The sequence below is a fragment of the Chionomys nivalis genome, chromosome 2, assembly GCF_950005125.1.
Source record: "Chionomys nivalis chromosome 2, mChiNiv1.1, whole genome shotgun sequence".
Classification (NCBI taxonomy): Eukaryota; Metazoa; Chordata; class Mammalia; order Rodentia; family Cricetidae; genus Chionomys; species Chionomys nivalis.
Window position 1 is genome coordinate 14,885,506 of NC_080087.1, and position 15,658 is coordinate 14,901,163.

At 45.6% G+C, this 15,658-nt stretch overlaps 1 protein-coding gene across 4 annotated transcripts in view; it reads right to left on the reverse strand.

Moving 5' to 3' along the window:
- The window catches only part of Tiam2 (TIAM Rac1 associated GEF 2), a 237,636-nt gene that overhangs the window by 137,549 nt on the left and 84,429 nt on the right, over nucleotides 1-15,658 (reverse strand). For all 4 annotated transcript variants that reach the window (XM_057758936.1, XM_057758956.1, XM_057758943.1 and 1 more), the window contains one exon: nucleotides 3,710-3,806. In XM_057758936.1, coding sequence (XP_057614919.1) covers nucleotides 3,710-3,727 — 18 coding nt within the window. In that variant the 5' untranslated portion in view covers nucleotides 3,728-3,806. The remainder of the gene's footprint in view (nucleotides 1-3,709; nucleotides 3,807-15,658) is intronic.

The following is a 15,658-nucleotide window of genomic DNA, read 5'->3' on the forward strand; positions in this document are numbered from 1 at the left end:
ATTGAATCTGTCACTCTAAAGCCAGTGTAAATCTAAATTACAAAACAGAACCTTTTTCTGAGTGTTTAAAAGATATCAGATGTGCATAAATGCCTAAAGGAGTTAAACGTTAATCATTATGGAAATCAGGTTTGTATCATGAATATTCAAAAGGTTCAGGTATTATCTTGCATCATATAACAAGTAAGCCTCAGTAATTTTTTAAAAAATGTCTGTGTCTATGTGTGCATGCATGTGTGCACTTGTATGTGCGTTCACAAATCTCAGCACCCACGTGGAGGTCAGAGGACAACTCGTGGAAGCTGGTTTCTTCCACAGCGGGAGTCCTGGGGATTGAACTCAGGTATTCAGACTTGGTGACAGGCACCCTTACCCACTGAGCCATCTCACTGGCCCAAACCTCATTAATTTAACAACTAGTTACTTTTCTAAGAACAAACAAGTATTATATGACAAAAATTAAAATTTAAAACTAATTCTTCATAAGCTTTCCTTTCTAGGAATTTTTTCCTATAAGTTAATACACCCAAATTAAATTCACTTGACAATTCAAAATGAAAGAATGCATTAAGACCTTTTAAGTTTTTTTTTTCTTTTTGATGTGTATGCATTGTGCCTTTTTGTACACACATGCATGTGGATGCCTTCAGAGGCCAGAAGAGGGCATCAGACCCCTTGGAGCTGGAGTTGTGAGCTGCTCAATGTAGACACTGGGCACTCAACTCTGGTCCTCTGAAGGAGTAGCAAGAGTGCTCTTAAGCACTGGGCCATCCTTTCAAGCCCCTACAACCTCTGTTTTGAAATTCAATGGGTTGCTTTATAATAAGTAAATGGCAACATGCCTATGCAAGTCATGCAATGTGTATTTGTTTAAAAGTCATGCTACTGAAAGAGACCTACACATGAGGTTTAAGAAGAAATGAACTTGTTGGTAGGGACCAAAAAAAAAAAAATCTTTTAGGAAAAAAATGTTCATGAAATCCTGGCCTATAAACAGTAGTCATGAATGCTGTTTGCAACATTTTTAAGGGTTGTCCCTGACACCTCAGAAAGTGGTCCTTCTGCCTGGCTCTAAATGTAACTGAGGTGCCCTACCCAGCCCCTCAGTCAACCCAGAGTGGAATTTTTAGGCTAAAGTATACAGTCTACAAAGCTCCTGATGAGTGCAAGCCAGTCGGAGGATCGAAGTTAGAGAAGAAATGAACAGGGTGATCTACAAAGGCCACGCTTCCTTTTAATTTGGGCACCTCCTCCATCGCCTGCACAGACAGGCTGCTGTCTTTTGTTAGGATATATTGAGCAGAGGGTGCCTCTCAGCAGACAAGATACCTTCCAGTGCATTAAGCAATCTTTCAATCATTCTGAAGCCCCTACTAATTAGTGTGACTCCTCCTGCCGGTATCTGCTCACACCCCACTCCCCTCTTCCCAATCTGCGTCCTCACTGCTGAAGTCACCAACCACAAATGTCCTTGCCCCACACTGCATTCCCTCCTGGTCTACCTCAACACAGACACCAGAAGCATGCCTGCCTGTCAGATAAAACAAAGCAAACAGACCCCAGGCTGGTCTTCCTTGAGCTCAGGAGGTTCTGAGCAGATTCCTGAGACTTTAGTCTATTTTTGGCTTCTGGCTAGGGCTATATCTAGGTGGAGTTGGGGTCTATTGAAGCTAGTCCCAGGGTCCACACATACTTGCAAATTATACACACTTTCCATCTCATCAAGCCATGAGATACTAAGGAAAAGGAGGAAGCAAGCCAGCCGCACTCAGGGTTTTTAAGGCTCAGCTGGTGTATTAAATACCAATAATTGGGGGGTGGGACAGGGCTCAGCAAGTAAAGCATTTGTCCACAGGCATGAGGACCAGAGTTCAGATTCCAGAGCCTACAGAAAATCCAGGCAGGTGTAGCAGCCACCTGTAATCCTAACACACGGCAGGCAGAGATGGGATCCCTAGAGCAAATTGGCAAGCTAGACAAGGCCATTTTGTACACTCTAGATTCAAGGGAGAGACCTGGCCTCAATCTATAAGGTGGAGAGTGATTAGGGACAATGGTTGATGTCCACCTCTGGCCTACACATACACACACACAGCGTTTCCCTAGAAACTCCAACCTGACATAGACCCTTTTCCACCAAAGTAGTGTCTAGCAAATCGCACTTCAGGGAACGAGTTTATTGCTTACTTACAGAGCATATTGGAGGGATGACTCACAGAAACATAGATGACCCTCCAAAAGCAGCAATACCACCAAAAGGTTGGCCCCAGCATGGACGATGACTTAATCAGAGTTTACATAGATGGGGTCCCCTCACTTCAATCAATCTTCCACAGGCGACAAATTCTAACATCTCCAGAGTCACATGAAATTAGGACATAATCACATACTAACGGCCAGGAGATGCAGGGTTAAGGGAATGACTCTCCCCACCCCTTACTTCTATGAGGGAAGGCCAACAGTCAACAGGCCAGGCTCGGGGGTGTTAAGTAGTTGCAGCTGTTCTGAAGATGGTGGATGCTGTGTTCAGAGGACGGTGTTCTACAACACACTTAGATCCCTAGAGCTAATGTAAAAAAAAAACTTCAGGTATGGCACGAGTGTGTAATCTCAGAGCTGGGGAGGTAAAAACACATGGGTCTCTTGGGCTCATTGTCCAGTCAGCCTAGCCACATCAGCAAACCAGGGCACTGAGAAGATGGATGGCGCCTGAGGTTGTCCCCTGGCTTCTACACCACATGGAGACGCATGGTCACGCCACGTCATTCCAAACACACACACACACACACACAGATGCCTGTTGTGCACCACACACAGATTTAGGTAGACTTGGGAATCACACACTCACACTCACACACACACACACATGCCTGTTGTGCACCACGCACAGATGTAGGTAGGCTTGGGAATCAGAGAGCAATGAACAAGACAGAACCTTTGGCTCCAATGACAACAAGAAGCTGATACACAAATACATGAACAAGCAATGCAGTTATCATGAAGGGACCAGCATCCCATGGAAAATTAAATCACGGTGACAGAACTGGGGCAGTGTGATCATTTGATTGGTGGTTTCTAGACTGTCAGAGGTAGACCACGCCATGAGCTGAGAGCTAATTTTGTACAATGCAACCAACCAGGAAAGGTAGGCAAAGGCTGGTGGGGTTTGTTTTGTGAGTACTTCTGCAAAGCATCATGGGTGCCTGGAGTGCCAGCCTCCCCAGCAATACATCTACCAGGAAAGACCCGAGGATGGCACAGCCAAAACGATGCAGTGGGAATCTTACCTCACCTTGGCAGGTTCTTTATGTCCAGAGCTTGGGGCTCACTTAACCCTACAGTTCCAGCCAGAAACTGTACTTCCTAAATGTTCTCCGATGGGAGGTTCTACTTACCGTGGAGTTTGAACACGTGTCTATCAGTATCTGACATCCAAGATGTAGCTCGTGAGCTCCATCTCCTCTACCTAGAGCCCCAGAGAGGGACTGGGCAGATTTCCACGCTGAGTGAACCACCTAACCAAGCACCGTAGTGATAATTGACTCAGACTGGAGCCCATGACTGCCAGATCGTCCAGATCAGCACTGAGGAATCCCCTCCCCTCCCCCCATTCCCATACACCTCACAGCTACCCAGGAATGTGGTCGTTCAGCAAAGACACCAGACGGACAGACTCTTGCAGATGTGAGACACAATGCCGCAGACTTACCCTTAAGAAGAAAAACATGTGTAGACAACGCTGAGCATAGTCATCCCTTCGTCCACAAGGAGCTGGCTGAAGAGGTATCGTTGTCAATCACTCGGCCCTGACAAAACACAACAAAGAGACGGGGGGAGTGAGAAACAGTTGTTCACAATTTGGATTTTGTGGTTAAAAGTCAACGTTTCAGCATCATGCTACATCGCAGACTTTGGTAGGAAAAAAAGAAAATCTATAGAGAAATGTGTGCAGGGTTAAATGATTAACTATTAAAAAAAAACTAAGGGTCTTTCCACCCTGACTGGAAGGGGAGGTTTACTGCTCAATCCCATAACTTCGTATGGATGAATGGAAGCCAGTAAGCATGGACAGGTGATAGGCAAGGCAGGAAGAGAAGCTGATGTGCAGGCAGAAGCGGGGGAGGAGGGATAAGCAGATAGGAAGGCAGACAGAGCGAAGAGGAACCTAGGGTGACCAAGCTGCCAACTATTCCAGTAGCTACACATGCAGTGTAGGGCACAGTCTGCGGTCACACTGAGCTTCATTCGAACAAAGAGAAGCAGTCAAACCAAACAGTGGGCAAAGTTATGAAAATATCCTAGAGAGATGTGCTGTGCAGACCAAGGGGCCATCAGACAGCCAGGGGCAAGTGGCCAATGGTTCAACGAGGCAAAGGTAGAGAGAAGATCCCTCAGGCAGAGGAACTAGCCAAGACTCTAGTGAGGCCCACGCGTCTCCAAGAGTTATCACGGGTAGCAAAGTGGAATCCACGTGCAGGGGAAGAGAATCAGAGGATGAGGGATTTGTTCTTAGCAAACAGGCAGTCTGGAGGTCTTCTCAAATTACGGGGAATGAAACCTATGCTTGGCATGCTCCCCAGAGATATCCTCATGGCCAATTAACCATCACGCCAGAAAACACCCCCAACCCACACCCGCCATGAAAGCCATTGCAGAGATTATGAGGAGAGAAGGATAGGCTTGCCATTTTTTGTCCATTTATGTTTTGTTTAGAGCTAGGTGCTTGCTTTATTTCTGAGGATGGGCTCATGCTTGATGTGGGAGTGATTTCTTTCTAATCTGTTGCTTTCATTGGTTAATTAATAAAGAAAACTGCCTTAGCCCATTTGATAGGCCAAACCTTAGGTGGGTGGAGTAAACAGAAGAGAATGCTGGGAGAAAGAAGCCGAGTGAGGAGTCGCCATGATTCTCCCACTCCAGACAGACGCAGGTTAAGATTCTCCCTGGTAAGCCAGCTCGTGGTACTACACAGAATATTAGAAATGGGTTAGATCAATATGTAAGAGCTAGCCAATAAGAGGCCGGAACTAATGGGCCAGGCAGTGTTTAAAAGAATACAGTTTCCGTGTAATTATTTCGGGGCATAAGGTAGCCATGCGGGCGGCTGGGTGCCGGGTACGCAGCCCTGTCGCTCCTATTACAACACATGCTCCTTAGTTCAATGGCTCCTTCCTTGCATCCTGAGTATTGGGAGATGTGTCTTAGTTTAAGTCCTGACAGAACCTCTGACACTTACAGGAGACGCAGATAAGACTGTCCCCTATCAAAACTCTTGGAACCATGACATTTCAGATTGCAGAGGTTTTCAGGTTTTGGAGTAGCTGTATAGAGGTCATCAAATTTTCTGAGTGCTAATGATAATAACTCCAAAGGTTTCAGAGTCCAGATTTGTAGACTTAAGGGCCCAACATGAACCACATTAGGTGCTGAGGATGCTGTGTAAAATTTCAGACCTTGACAGGAGAACACTGCCTATGGAGTCAGCAGACTGATTCTGCCGTGCAGTCCCAGTTGCTATAAACCACCTAGCTCTATAGCAAGGGTCTATACTCCAAACAGTTTGAACCCCCAGCTTTCTCAACTATAAGATTGGCATGATATTCATTACTGTAAGCATTGAATGTGATGAAGAATGACAAGTACTTGATTGGGTGGTTAGAACAAGTGAGGTGTTCAGAGCAGGAACAAGGCAGGACGGATCTTCTGTTGTAAAGTCACATTGGCAGACACTAGATTCTCACCAGGGCACGTTCTATAGGACACAGTTAGACAGTAGGGTATGGTGGGGATAATGGTTTCAACTAGGAGGATCAGAACAGCAGAGCTGGTATGGCCCTTCTAAAACCAGCCTGAGTACCAGCGGTTCATCTCTGTATTCCTAACACTGGAAGACTGAGGCAGGAGGACTCCTATGAGTTCAAGTCCAGCCTGCTTACAGAATGAGATCCTGTCTCAGAAACAAACAAAACACAAGCAAATAAACCTGTGAACCAGCAGGTAAAGGAACTTGCTGACAAGTCCCATGACCTGAGTTCCATCCCCAGGTACCACAGTGGAAAACCAGAACTGAATCCCATAGGTTGTCCATCTCCTGACGTCTCTGTGCACCCACACATACAGATAATAAACAAATGTGTACAAACATTTTGTCTGTTGTTTTAGAGCTATGCCTGGAGCATGCTATGTAGACCAGGCTATCCTGGAACTCACAGAGATCCTCTTGCCTCTGCTTCAACGTGCTGGGATTAAAGGCGTGTGCCACCATGCCCAACTTATTCAAACTTGAAACCTTCCCACCTCCTTTACTCTACAGATGATAATATAAAATCACAAGAGATAGCTGAAGTTGTGGAAAAGGACGTAAGTGACTCAAAGAAAGGTTTTAGGCATCTGGTCCATTAGCCAAGGTTGCCTGAAATATAGAATAAATCTCATAGTGACAAAATAAAGCAATTCATTTTGATATCAACTCAGGTAGATCAAAAGTATTATTATGAACTAGTACGGACAGAAAATTGAATTGAGCTTCCTTGGAAAGCATCTAAACAGAACACATTGACGATCCTCAAAAGCCAAGAATTATCCCATTTCATAGATGGCTTGACAGACAGCTATTTTACTAGCCAAAACACTGTGAAATACATGATTTGACACATTCGGCATTTTCTAGTGATAATGATGTTGTGTCTCAGCATGTGTTGATGCTGTGTGCCTTCGTTTGAACACAACAGATTTTTATCCCACAGGTTTTTATACATACTCTGTGTTCCCTAGAAATGCCTCTCTGAAGAACTCCTGATTACCCCTCAACACCCAGCTTAAGTGGCCCCTCTTCCACGAAGCCCTCCCCACTTACCCACCTCCTCTCCCAAGTCTTAGAGCCTGTTGCCCTCGCAATCCACTTCACCACTTTCAAGTACTCAACAGCCTGAGATTATTTTTTGCCCTTGTCTTTTTCCTACTAATTGGACTTTTTTGGTGAAGACTGTTCTTTTGCAGTTTCATTATGGGCACACTCCTGTATCTCTTTACAGTTTGGTTTTGTGTCATGGTCCACGGACTCTAATCAGAGATGTCTAGGTGATCCTGAGTTTGGAACTAACCATCGAAGCCAAGTGGGCTTACCAGGGGTGACACAACAGAATACCAGGCTTCCTCCTCCCCACATCTGTCAGCTGTCGACCCATCCACAGTGTGAGGCAGAGCCCCACGGGTCACCCCCACCGTGGGGCGCTCATTAGACTGGCCCAACTTCTGTTGACCCAGAGCCAGCATGGACATCTGCTGTGAGTTCACAATTTCTGTGTTCACAGCATGCTTAGAAGATAGCACTTTGAGGCTCTTTCCACATCTTCCGGTTCTGATGTTCCTCCCGACCCACGGTCTGTGATGTTCTCTGTTCCTCAAGGGACTGGAACGAATGTCTAGACTTCTACATTTTTAATTTTGTGTGTTTGGTTTATATTTAAGACAGTGTCTCACATACCCCAGGCTGGCCCTGAACTCACTATGCAGCTAAGACCAGCTTTGAGTGTCTAGTTCCTCCCACCTCCACCTCTCACCCAATGGCACTCAATAGCTGAGAAAGGGGACACTCTGGGTAAGCTAGTTATCACGACTAGCTAATCTGTGGGAGACCAGGCCTCGGGAAATAAAGTGGAGACTAACTGAAGAAGACATAGATCATAACCTCTGGCCTCCATACATGCACACATATGTGTATCCATACATACACACATGCACATGCAACACACATATACTAAACAAATAAGCATCACACAAGTCACATTAGGAAACCAAAACAAATGTCTCTGTTTATCCAGCGTTCACTACCAGGTGATCAGGTGTGAGACCCAAAACGCTCAGCTCAAATATCAACAGCGGTCAGGGAGAAACTTCCGAGGAGGACAAAGACGTGGTCGCAAACCAACTGCCCTTAAAGTATGCTCTTCCCACCCCATCCCAGGTAGGTAGAAAGTTCTTTCCTTCCTGGTCAGACTGAAGTCAGGGACTCATGAGCGGCGGCCAATGCTCGACCCCCACAGCACTCACAGACAAGCTTTGCTCTCCCAAGGGCAAACCATCTTCAAACTACACCCCCTGGGCCTGGCACCTCCTTGAGGCATATGCTTTGGAGCTCCCAGGTCTGTGTTAGCCCATTATCAGCTCAGTAGCTTATCAGCTCAAGGGATGCTGTGTCGGGAGTCAATCAATGCAGCTCAAGGGAAATTCTCCAGACCTGAAAGTGAGCAATGAGGCTCTGGTCTCCATTAAGCCCTGTCTGCCTGAATCTCCCAGGATCACCACTCACAGAGAGCTGACTTATCAAGTCAGTCTCATGGGCCTTTAGAGGCTCGAGAGACAATGAAGAAGCCACCAAAGCCACCATGTCCCGGTATTCGTTAAGACTATATTATGGCAAGCTGCATGCCTTCCGTGACCATCTTCCCCTTTCTCTCCCACCATCATTCATGTACGACTTCTCCACAGAGGAGAGGAGCAATCAGATCCCGAGCTCTACAAAGGAAAACCAAACACAGAATCACCCAGTGAACTGTCAGATGTCGGAAAAGCTGCCGTTCATGACAAAGAGATGACTCACGTCAATGAAAAACAAGCTTCAGTCTTAATCTCCTGTCTATACATATTGACGGATTCCTACAAACCAAGAAAAGAAACCAAGAGCCAGAGGCAGAATAAAGGTGCATCCACTTGGTGCACTGTGTTTCATGGGCTGTGGTCCTATCAGTCAATTTAGCTTCCATTTAGGGTAAGTCAGTTTCCCATGCGACTCCCACAAGGGTTTGTGTATCCAGTGACAAAATCCAAGGATGCAAAAGTTAGCCCTTTACAGCATCAGTGGCTACATACAAGGCATTTGTTGACTGAGCTAAATTTAATTCAAGAAGTATGTGCTGAATAACTATTCTATTCAAGGCACCTTGCTACGTGTTGAAATGATGCTGACTTGTTCACAGTATTACAGTCTGTAAACAAACAAGCATCAATCACACCAACCATCACCATAGTTACAGCCCAAGATAGAAGCCAATTACCTCTGTCTTCAAGAAGATTCCAGCATGAGAATTATAACACCCTCAAAACAAAAATCACTCACATCAGCACCCTTGGGAGAACAGAACAGATGCTCCTCCACTAAGGTCCTATGAGCATTTTAAACTAGTTCTATATTATGGGTGTGGTCATGCACCCCTGCAATTTCAGCACTTGGGAGGTAGAGGCAGAGGAAGGGTTGATGCCAAGGTAAAGGTCAGCCTAGGCTACATGGCAAGAGTCTATCTCAAAAAACCAAAACTAAAAAAACCATTCAACAAAACCATTTGACCTTCCTCCTAGAGACAGAGTTGCCCTCAACCTCCAGATATAACCCACAATGCAATACTACTAGGTCATAAACATCAGGAAGTTCATGCCCGGTTTTCTAGGAGTGCATGTCACGAAGACCTGAGTCTTCATATCTGGCAGCATACTTGATTTCCTTGATCCCTGCTTTGCTATCTAGCATTGTGTTTTCTAGCACATGGACAAGGGTCTTCCATAAATCCTATCTCACCCCCAGATAGGATGACGTAAGTTGATGTTGCACTGATGTCAAAAGTTTGGCTTCTAGGCATAGAACAATACCCAACAATATTGGCTCAGCAGATGGGAGTTCTAAGTTTCTTGACTAGAGAACTGCAAAGGGACAATTTCTAGTCACTTCCAAACAGACAGTGGCATCAATGCTCTGGTCGTCACAGTTTTAGGGGCAGCTTCTGTCATATACAACATGTGCCACATTTCACAGCAGGCCAGGCCTATGAGGGAAAGATGTAGAAGAAAACCACCTTGAGATGGTGCCCAGCCCAGAGCCAGAAGACAGCCATGCTTTGTCCTCCTCTCTCTCATCCTAGCCATACCTGGCAACATCCTATCCAACGCCATCAGAGAGTGGAGAAGAAAGGAGAAGGGAGGGATAAGACTCATAAGACTGAAGAGCTCTTCAAACTTGAAGCACCAGGATAAAAGAAATGAACATGAGAGGAATTGGAACAACTATCCAACTAGTATAACTATATAAAAGGCAGTTTAAGCAAGAGAACAAAATTCCACAGAACCTGCAATTGCCAGTTGAATTACCAGCAATTCAAGATTTTTTTTTTATCCAAAAGTAGGGAATAAAAAAGAAAAGAAAAAGAGAGGACCTCTTGACTCTAAACTGAGATGGGGTAGAAAGAGTATGTAAACATGTCGGGAGATAGCTCAGAATGTGCTGGAATTGGCAGCGGAGTTCTGGGCATCTCTATAGAGCCGTGTGATGCACCCTCAGCAAACCCTGCAGAATCACAACGTCTCAGGGACCAAGAAGCCCCAGAGCAAGGCCGACTGGGACACACTTGCCTGTTAGGTGGTTCCCAGGAATTAGTGGCACTGGGGTGGGGGGGTCTTGCTTTATCTCTGAGCTTAGATGGTTAAGCCTGGTCAGAGGCGTTCTCTATGGGATGACTTTTAATTCTTGTCTGTCTTTTGTTTTGAGATAAGGTCCCACTACAACAAACTGAGTGACCTCAGATCTGCCTGCCTCTGCCTCCGAGGTGCTGGAATTAAAGATGCCATCCGAATAGTTTTATCTCACCAAACTACGCATAACTTCTGCAGAGTTGCACGATACCAAAAAGAAACCCATGGTTCGGGGTTTAGCATCACCTCAGGTCCTTTTATGCTGCTGTCACCCTGAATCATCACTGTCAACCTGGCTGGATCTGGAATCACCGAGAAGATACACTGTTGAGAAAATTTCCAGGGAGGTTTAAGTGAGAAAGCAAAGCCCACACTGAATGTAGGAGGCACCTGACTGTGGAATGGAGATCACAACTGAATTTACAAAGAAGGAGGAGGAGGAGGGGGAGGGGGAGGAGGAGGGGAGGAGGAGAAGGAAAAAGGAGAAGAAGAAGGAGAAGGAGAAGGAGAAGGAGGAGGAGGAGGAGGAGGAGGAGGAGGAGGAGGAGAAGGAGAAGAAGAAGAAGAAGAAGAAGAAGAAGAAGAAGAAGAAGAAGAAGAAGAAGAAGAAGAAGAAGAAGAAGAAGAAGAAGAAGAAGAGAAGGAAGAGGAGGAAGAAAGAAGGAAGGGAGGGAGGAAGGAAAGGAAGGAAGGAAGGAAGGAAGGAAGGAAGGAAGAAAGAAAGAAAGAAAGAAAGAAAGAAAGAAAGAAAGAAAGAAAGAAAGAAAGAAAGAAAGACAGACAGACAGACAGACAGACTCCGGAGTACCAGCACCCATCCCCCTCAGCAGCCTCAGATTCCTACTATAGTGACTTCCTGCACTTCCTGCATCCTCTACATCAAGAGCCAAAATAAACCTCTTTCCTTGAGTTACTTTTTGTGTCTTGCCACAGCAACAATCAAAGTAACTCATCTCCTTGTGAGACACAAGGGAGAGAGCGAGTGAAGGCAATAGCAGTGTAGGAATGGGAGAATGTCCCTAGCAGCTCGGGATTAGGGTAGGAATGGGTGAGTCGCTGATGGTGCCCGTCACTGCTAGGAATGGGTGAATCACTGATGATGTTGGTCACTGCTAGGTCCCTAGCAGCTTGGGATTCCAGCCGGCGATGGAAAGATTAACTTTGCAGGCATCAAAGGGTTGACCGCAATTGGCCCTTGTAGACAATGGAAATATTTTACTCTCCTAAACTTTTCAAAGTGATTGCATTTCCTTCCTGGAGGCCGGACACAGTCGATGATTCAAAGAACAAATAAATATGTTATAACTGACCAGCGCCCTCATTACAGACCTCGAGGGAACAATGATTTCATAGTCATGAGCAGAGCTGAGAAAGTAAATGCTGCAGCCCTCCCCTGAGGAAACACGGAATTCAAGCGGAGAAGGCTCGTTCCCAAATTGCATCTGCCGGTACCATTGCCTCTACTGACCTGACACAGGTTCATCCCAAGGCAAGAACCGTGGGTCGGAACATGATTTATTTTATTTGTGTATCTGTCTTAGAGTGTGTTTTGTATTTGTGTATATGTCTTGTGTTTTGTATGTACATGGGTTGTGTACGCCTGTATACTCACACAGAAGCCACAAGCAAGTGCTGGATCCCTCTAAGTTGATGTTACAGGCATTCACGGAATGCCTTTCTTGTTACTCAGTGTCAAGATCTAAACCCCAGCCTTTGAAAAGCAGTCACTGCACCCCCTCTTCTGCCATCAAATGCTACTTTTATTGCAACACAATATACAGTACTTTAATTTCACTGTGACTTAGACAATGCCACCCTTGAGCACACCATGTTACTTTTAAAACTTTTATCCAAAGCTAAATACTTTGAAAAACCAAAACCTGTGTTTATCTGCTTGTCAGCAAAATATATTGTGTTTCTAAAAAGAAATAATCTGAAAGTTTTACACTGAATTCTCTCTTAAACGCCTTTCATAAATATTTCCATTTCCTCTCATTAACAAAGAATTTGAGTAAGATAAAGTGGTACCAACTTACAGAGAAGGTTCTGGTAATACAGGGGGCAAAACTACAGAGTCTGAGATAAAGTTTAAATGATGCTAACAAGCCCAAACTGAGGACCGCAAGGCAGATAATGGCGTCTTTGCAGAAGGTGAGAGGAACACTTGGCAGAAAGCGGCTCGGGTCTCAAGTCATCAATTACTTCTGTAGAAAGGGGCACTTGCAGCAGCGTCTAGGGGTGTGCGGCAATGGCTGCCTCGTCCTACTGTCGGAAACAAATCAAAATGTACCAGGAGGTGAGCGGACACCAGAACCTATTTGACAAGCAGAAAGCTAGGGTTAAGCCAGATACTGTGAGTGTACCTCACACGGGGACAGCATCTCTCACCATAGGTTTAGATCATAGAGGAGAAAAGACAATTGAAGGAATTGATCCACAGATACACAGAAGTGGGGTTAATACCTGGGGTGGAAGCCAGATACTGCTGGGAAGAGGATGCCAGACGTCCCTGGTTTAAAAAAAAAAAAAAAAACACCAAATTCCACTAACTCCACGATATCCACTAAGTCTATCTGAAACAGAGCCCTTAGCAGCAATCACCACTTAGATGGTCGTGTTCAGCTAAGGGGAGAAATGGCTTGGACCCGTTCAAAAGAAGAAAACAAAGCAAGAATGAAATGTAAAGCGAAGCCTCCGCTTCTGTAAGGAGATCTGCCGGGGGTTCTGAGAACACGTGGAATCCATTTCCAAGGACAAGACAGATGCCATGCTCACTGGTGAGAGCAGGCTGAGAGGGAAGAAAGGCGGCTGAGAATGATGCCCGCCAGAGGCACACAGGAGGCTCGCCCTGGGCCAGGGAGCACGTCCGCTGCAGAGAGTTCAGAGTAGATAGAGCAGAGGACAGGATTCGGCTAGGTCGGGAGACATCTTAGGTTAGCTGAAGAGAAACACACAGAACCATTACTGCTTAGGAGAGGAAAGTCACTGAACAGGGTACCAGCATGTTCTGGGAGTTGACAGAACTTCCGGCTTCCGGCTGACCCTCAGGCCTGATGTACAATAAGATAGAAGAATACTGATCATTTAGCATAAAATATAGATTTAAAAATTGGGAAGAAAAAGTTCATACCTTTCACACAGTCAAGGAGATATGAAACAGGGACCTTCCTATTGGTGTCTTGTTTTCAGGATTTTGTTCCTTTTCTGGCCAACCAATCCATCTTCACTGTTCTTGGTACATTACAAACTCCACACCAAATGATTGACAGTCACTCCTCCTAAGTAACTTGTATTTCCCCAAACAAAGGTAGCACAGGAATTTCCTTTAATTCTTGTGACTTCAGCATGACATCACCAACACACTTCCCCCATAGGTAAGTCTTTCATCGCTTGATTTCTCATGAATAACTAAAACCACAACCAGGAAAGAACTGCAGACAGTGAGGGGCTGGAGAAAGGAGAGTGATATGTTTTTTTGTTTTTTTTTTTTTGTTTTTTTTTTTTCTCCCATGAGATACATCCCAGGGATGCAGTTGAGAAGAATAATTTAAACTAGACCCTCAGGTCCCTGGATGAAAGCCCCACCCCCTCCTGCCCCTCCTAGGACTCCAGGAAGCCCATCCTCCCATCCCTGTGATTCGGGTCCCACCCTGTTTACAGGTGATCCTAGATACAGCAAAGGCTCTGTATTGGGTTCTCTGATTTTGTAGGGAGCAAAGCACACCCATACAACTGCTGGGTTCTGCCCTTCTGCTGCCGTACGCAATAAATTCCATGGACTCTTGAAAGCCTTATTACAAGTCAGGCTTTGTGCTCTGTTTCTGCCAGAGCATAGATTAGCATCAGTGCTCTGGGCGCTGGCGGGTTAGGCTAGTTTCTGTGCTCAGCAAGGAAGGCTTATTAGCTGTGCTTTCCACTTGTGACAGTCTCCATTTCTGATGAGCTAAGGGGCTATAACTTCACGGTAAGTTGAGGGGCGTCTTCAGTATTAACAGCTTTCCTGGGCTCTACTCAAACTAGATGGCTGCAAGCTTCCCTTCAGTCACGGCCCCATCAGACATGTCTGCTCAGCTCTGGCCAAACTGTGTTCCTCAGGAAAACCCTCTCCCATTCGATACTAATCCTAGACTCTTTAAACTGTTGTGTGATATTTCATTTTATTTGATGTGTGTTTGGCCTGTATGTATGTGTACTGTGTATGTCCAGCACCTGTGGAAGCCAGAACAGGACATTCGATCCCTTGCAGGTGGGGTTACAGAGGGCTGTGAACCACCATGTGGGTGCTGGGAACCAAACCCAGGTCCTCTGGAAGAGTAGTCAGCACCCTTAATCACTGAGTCATCTCTCCAGCCTGCAATCGTGGACTATTTTATACTAAATCTTGTGTCAAATTCTGTTCTCACCTCATTTAAAACTCCAGTTATTTCCCACTGGCACGAGACATGGAAAGCGTAGGGGAGGATGACTCCATGACCTGAGAGAAAGGAAACCAAAAGGGCAAGATGAAGGCTGTCTTGGAGTTCTTGATACAGTTTGAGTTCCACGGCAATGGCACACAGGGGCTGCTTCAGCATGGTAGCTGCTCCCTCATAGCTACATCAGAATGTCACTGGTTACAGGTAACCATGGTAACGAGCATGGATACAAAATATCCTGTACTAAATACACTGAGGGTCTTTTGGCTTTGTCCAACTTGAACATTTAGTTCAACCCATGAGCCGCCCCCCCCACACACACACACAGCCGCCTCTTTCTGTGACTCAGGGAGACAGCACCACACTTCCAAGCTCCTACCCCCCAACCCTACATCCTATATTCTGACACCTTACAAACCATGACTGCCCCCATCTTTGAGTTCTCCAAGGCAGTGGCATCTCTGCCGCTGTGAAAAGTCTCACATTCGAACAGCTTTGAAGACAGAACGCCAGTCACATTTTAATAACCAAAAGCCTCTTGGTCCCTAAAGAAGAACTTGAACAAACAAGAACAAGCCCATTGATAATAAAACTTTGGGGAAAGCTTTCCATCAGTTTAATGAAATGAGATGAATAGTCAAGTCCCATCAGGCCTGTTGATACAAGTCTCTCATCTCAGCTTCTCAGAAGGAGGGATTTTAAATCCAAGGCCAGCCTGGGCTACAAGGTGAAGTTTAAGGTCAGACTGGGCCAGCTCCAGACCTTCTGGAGACGTACTGAGC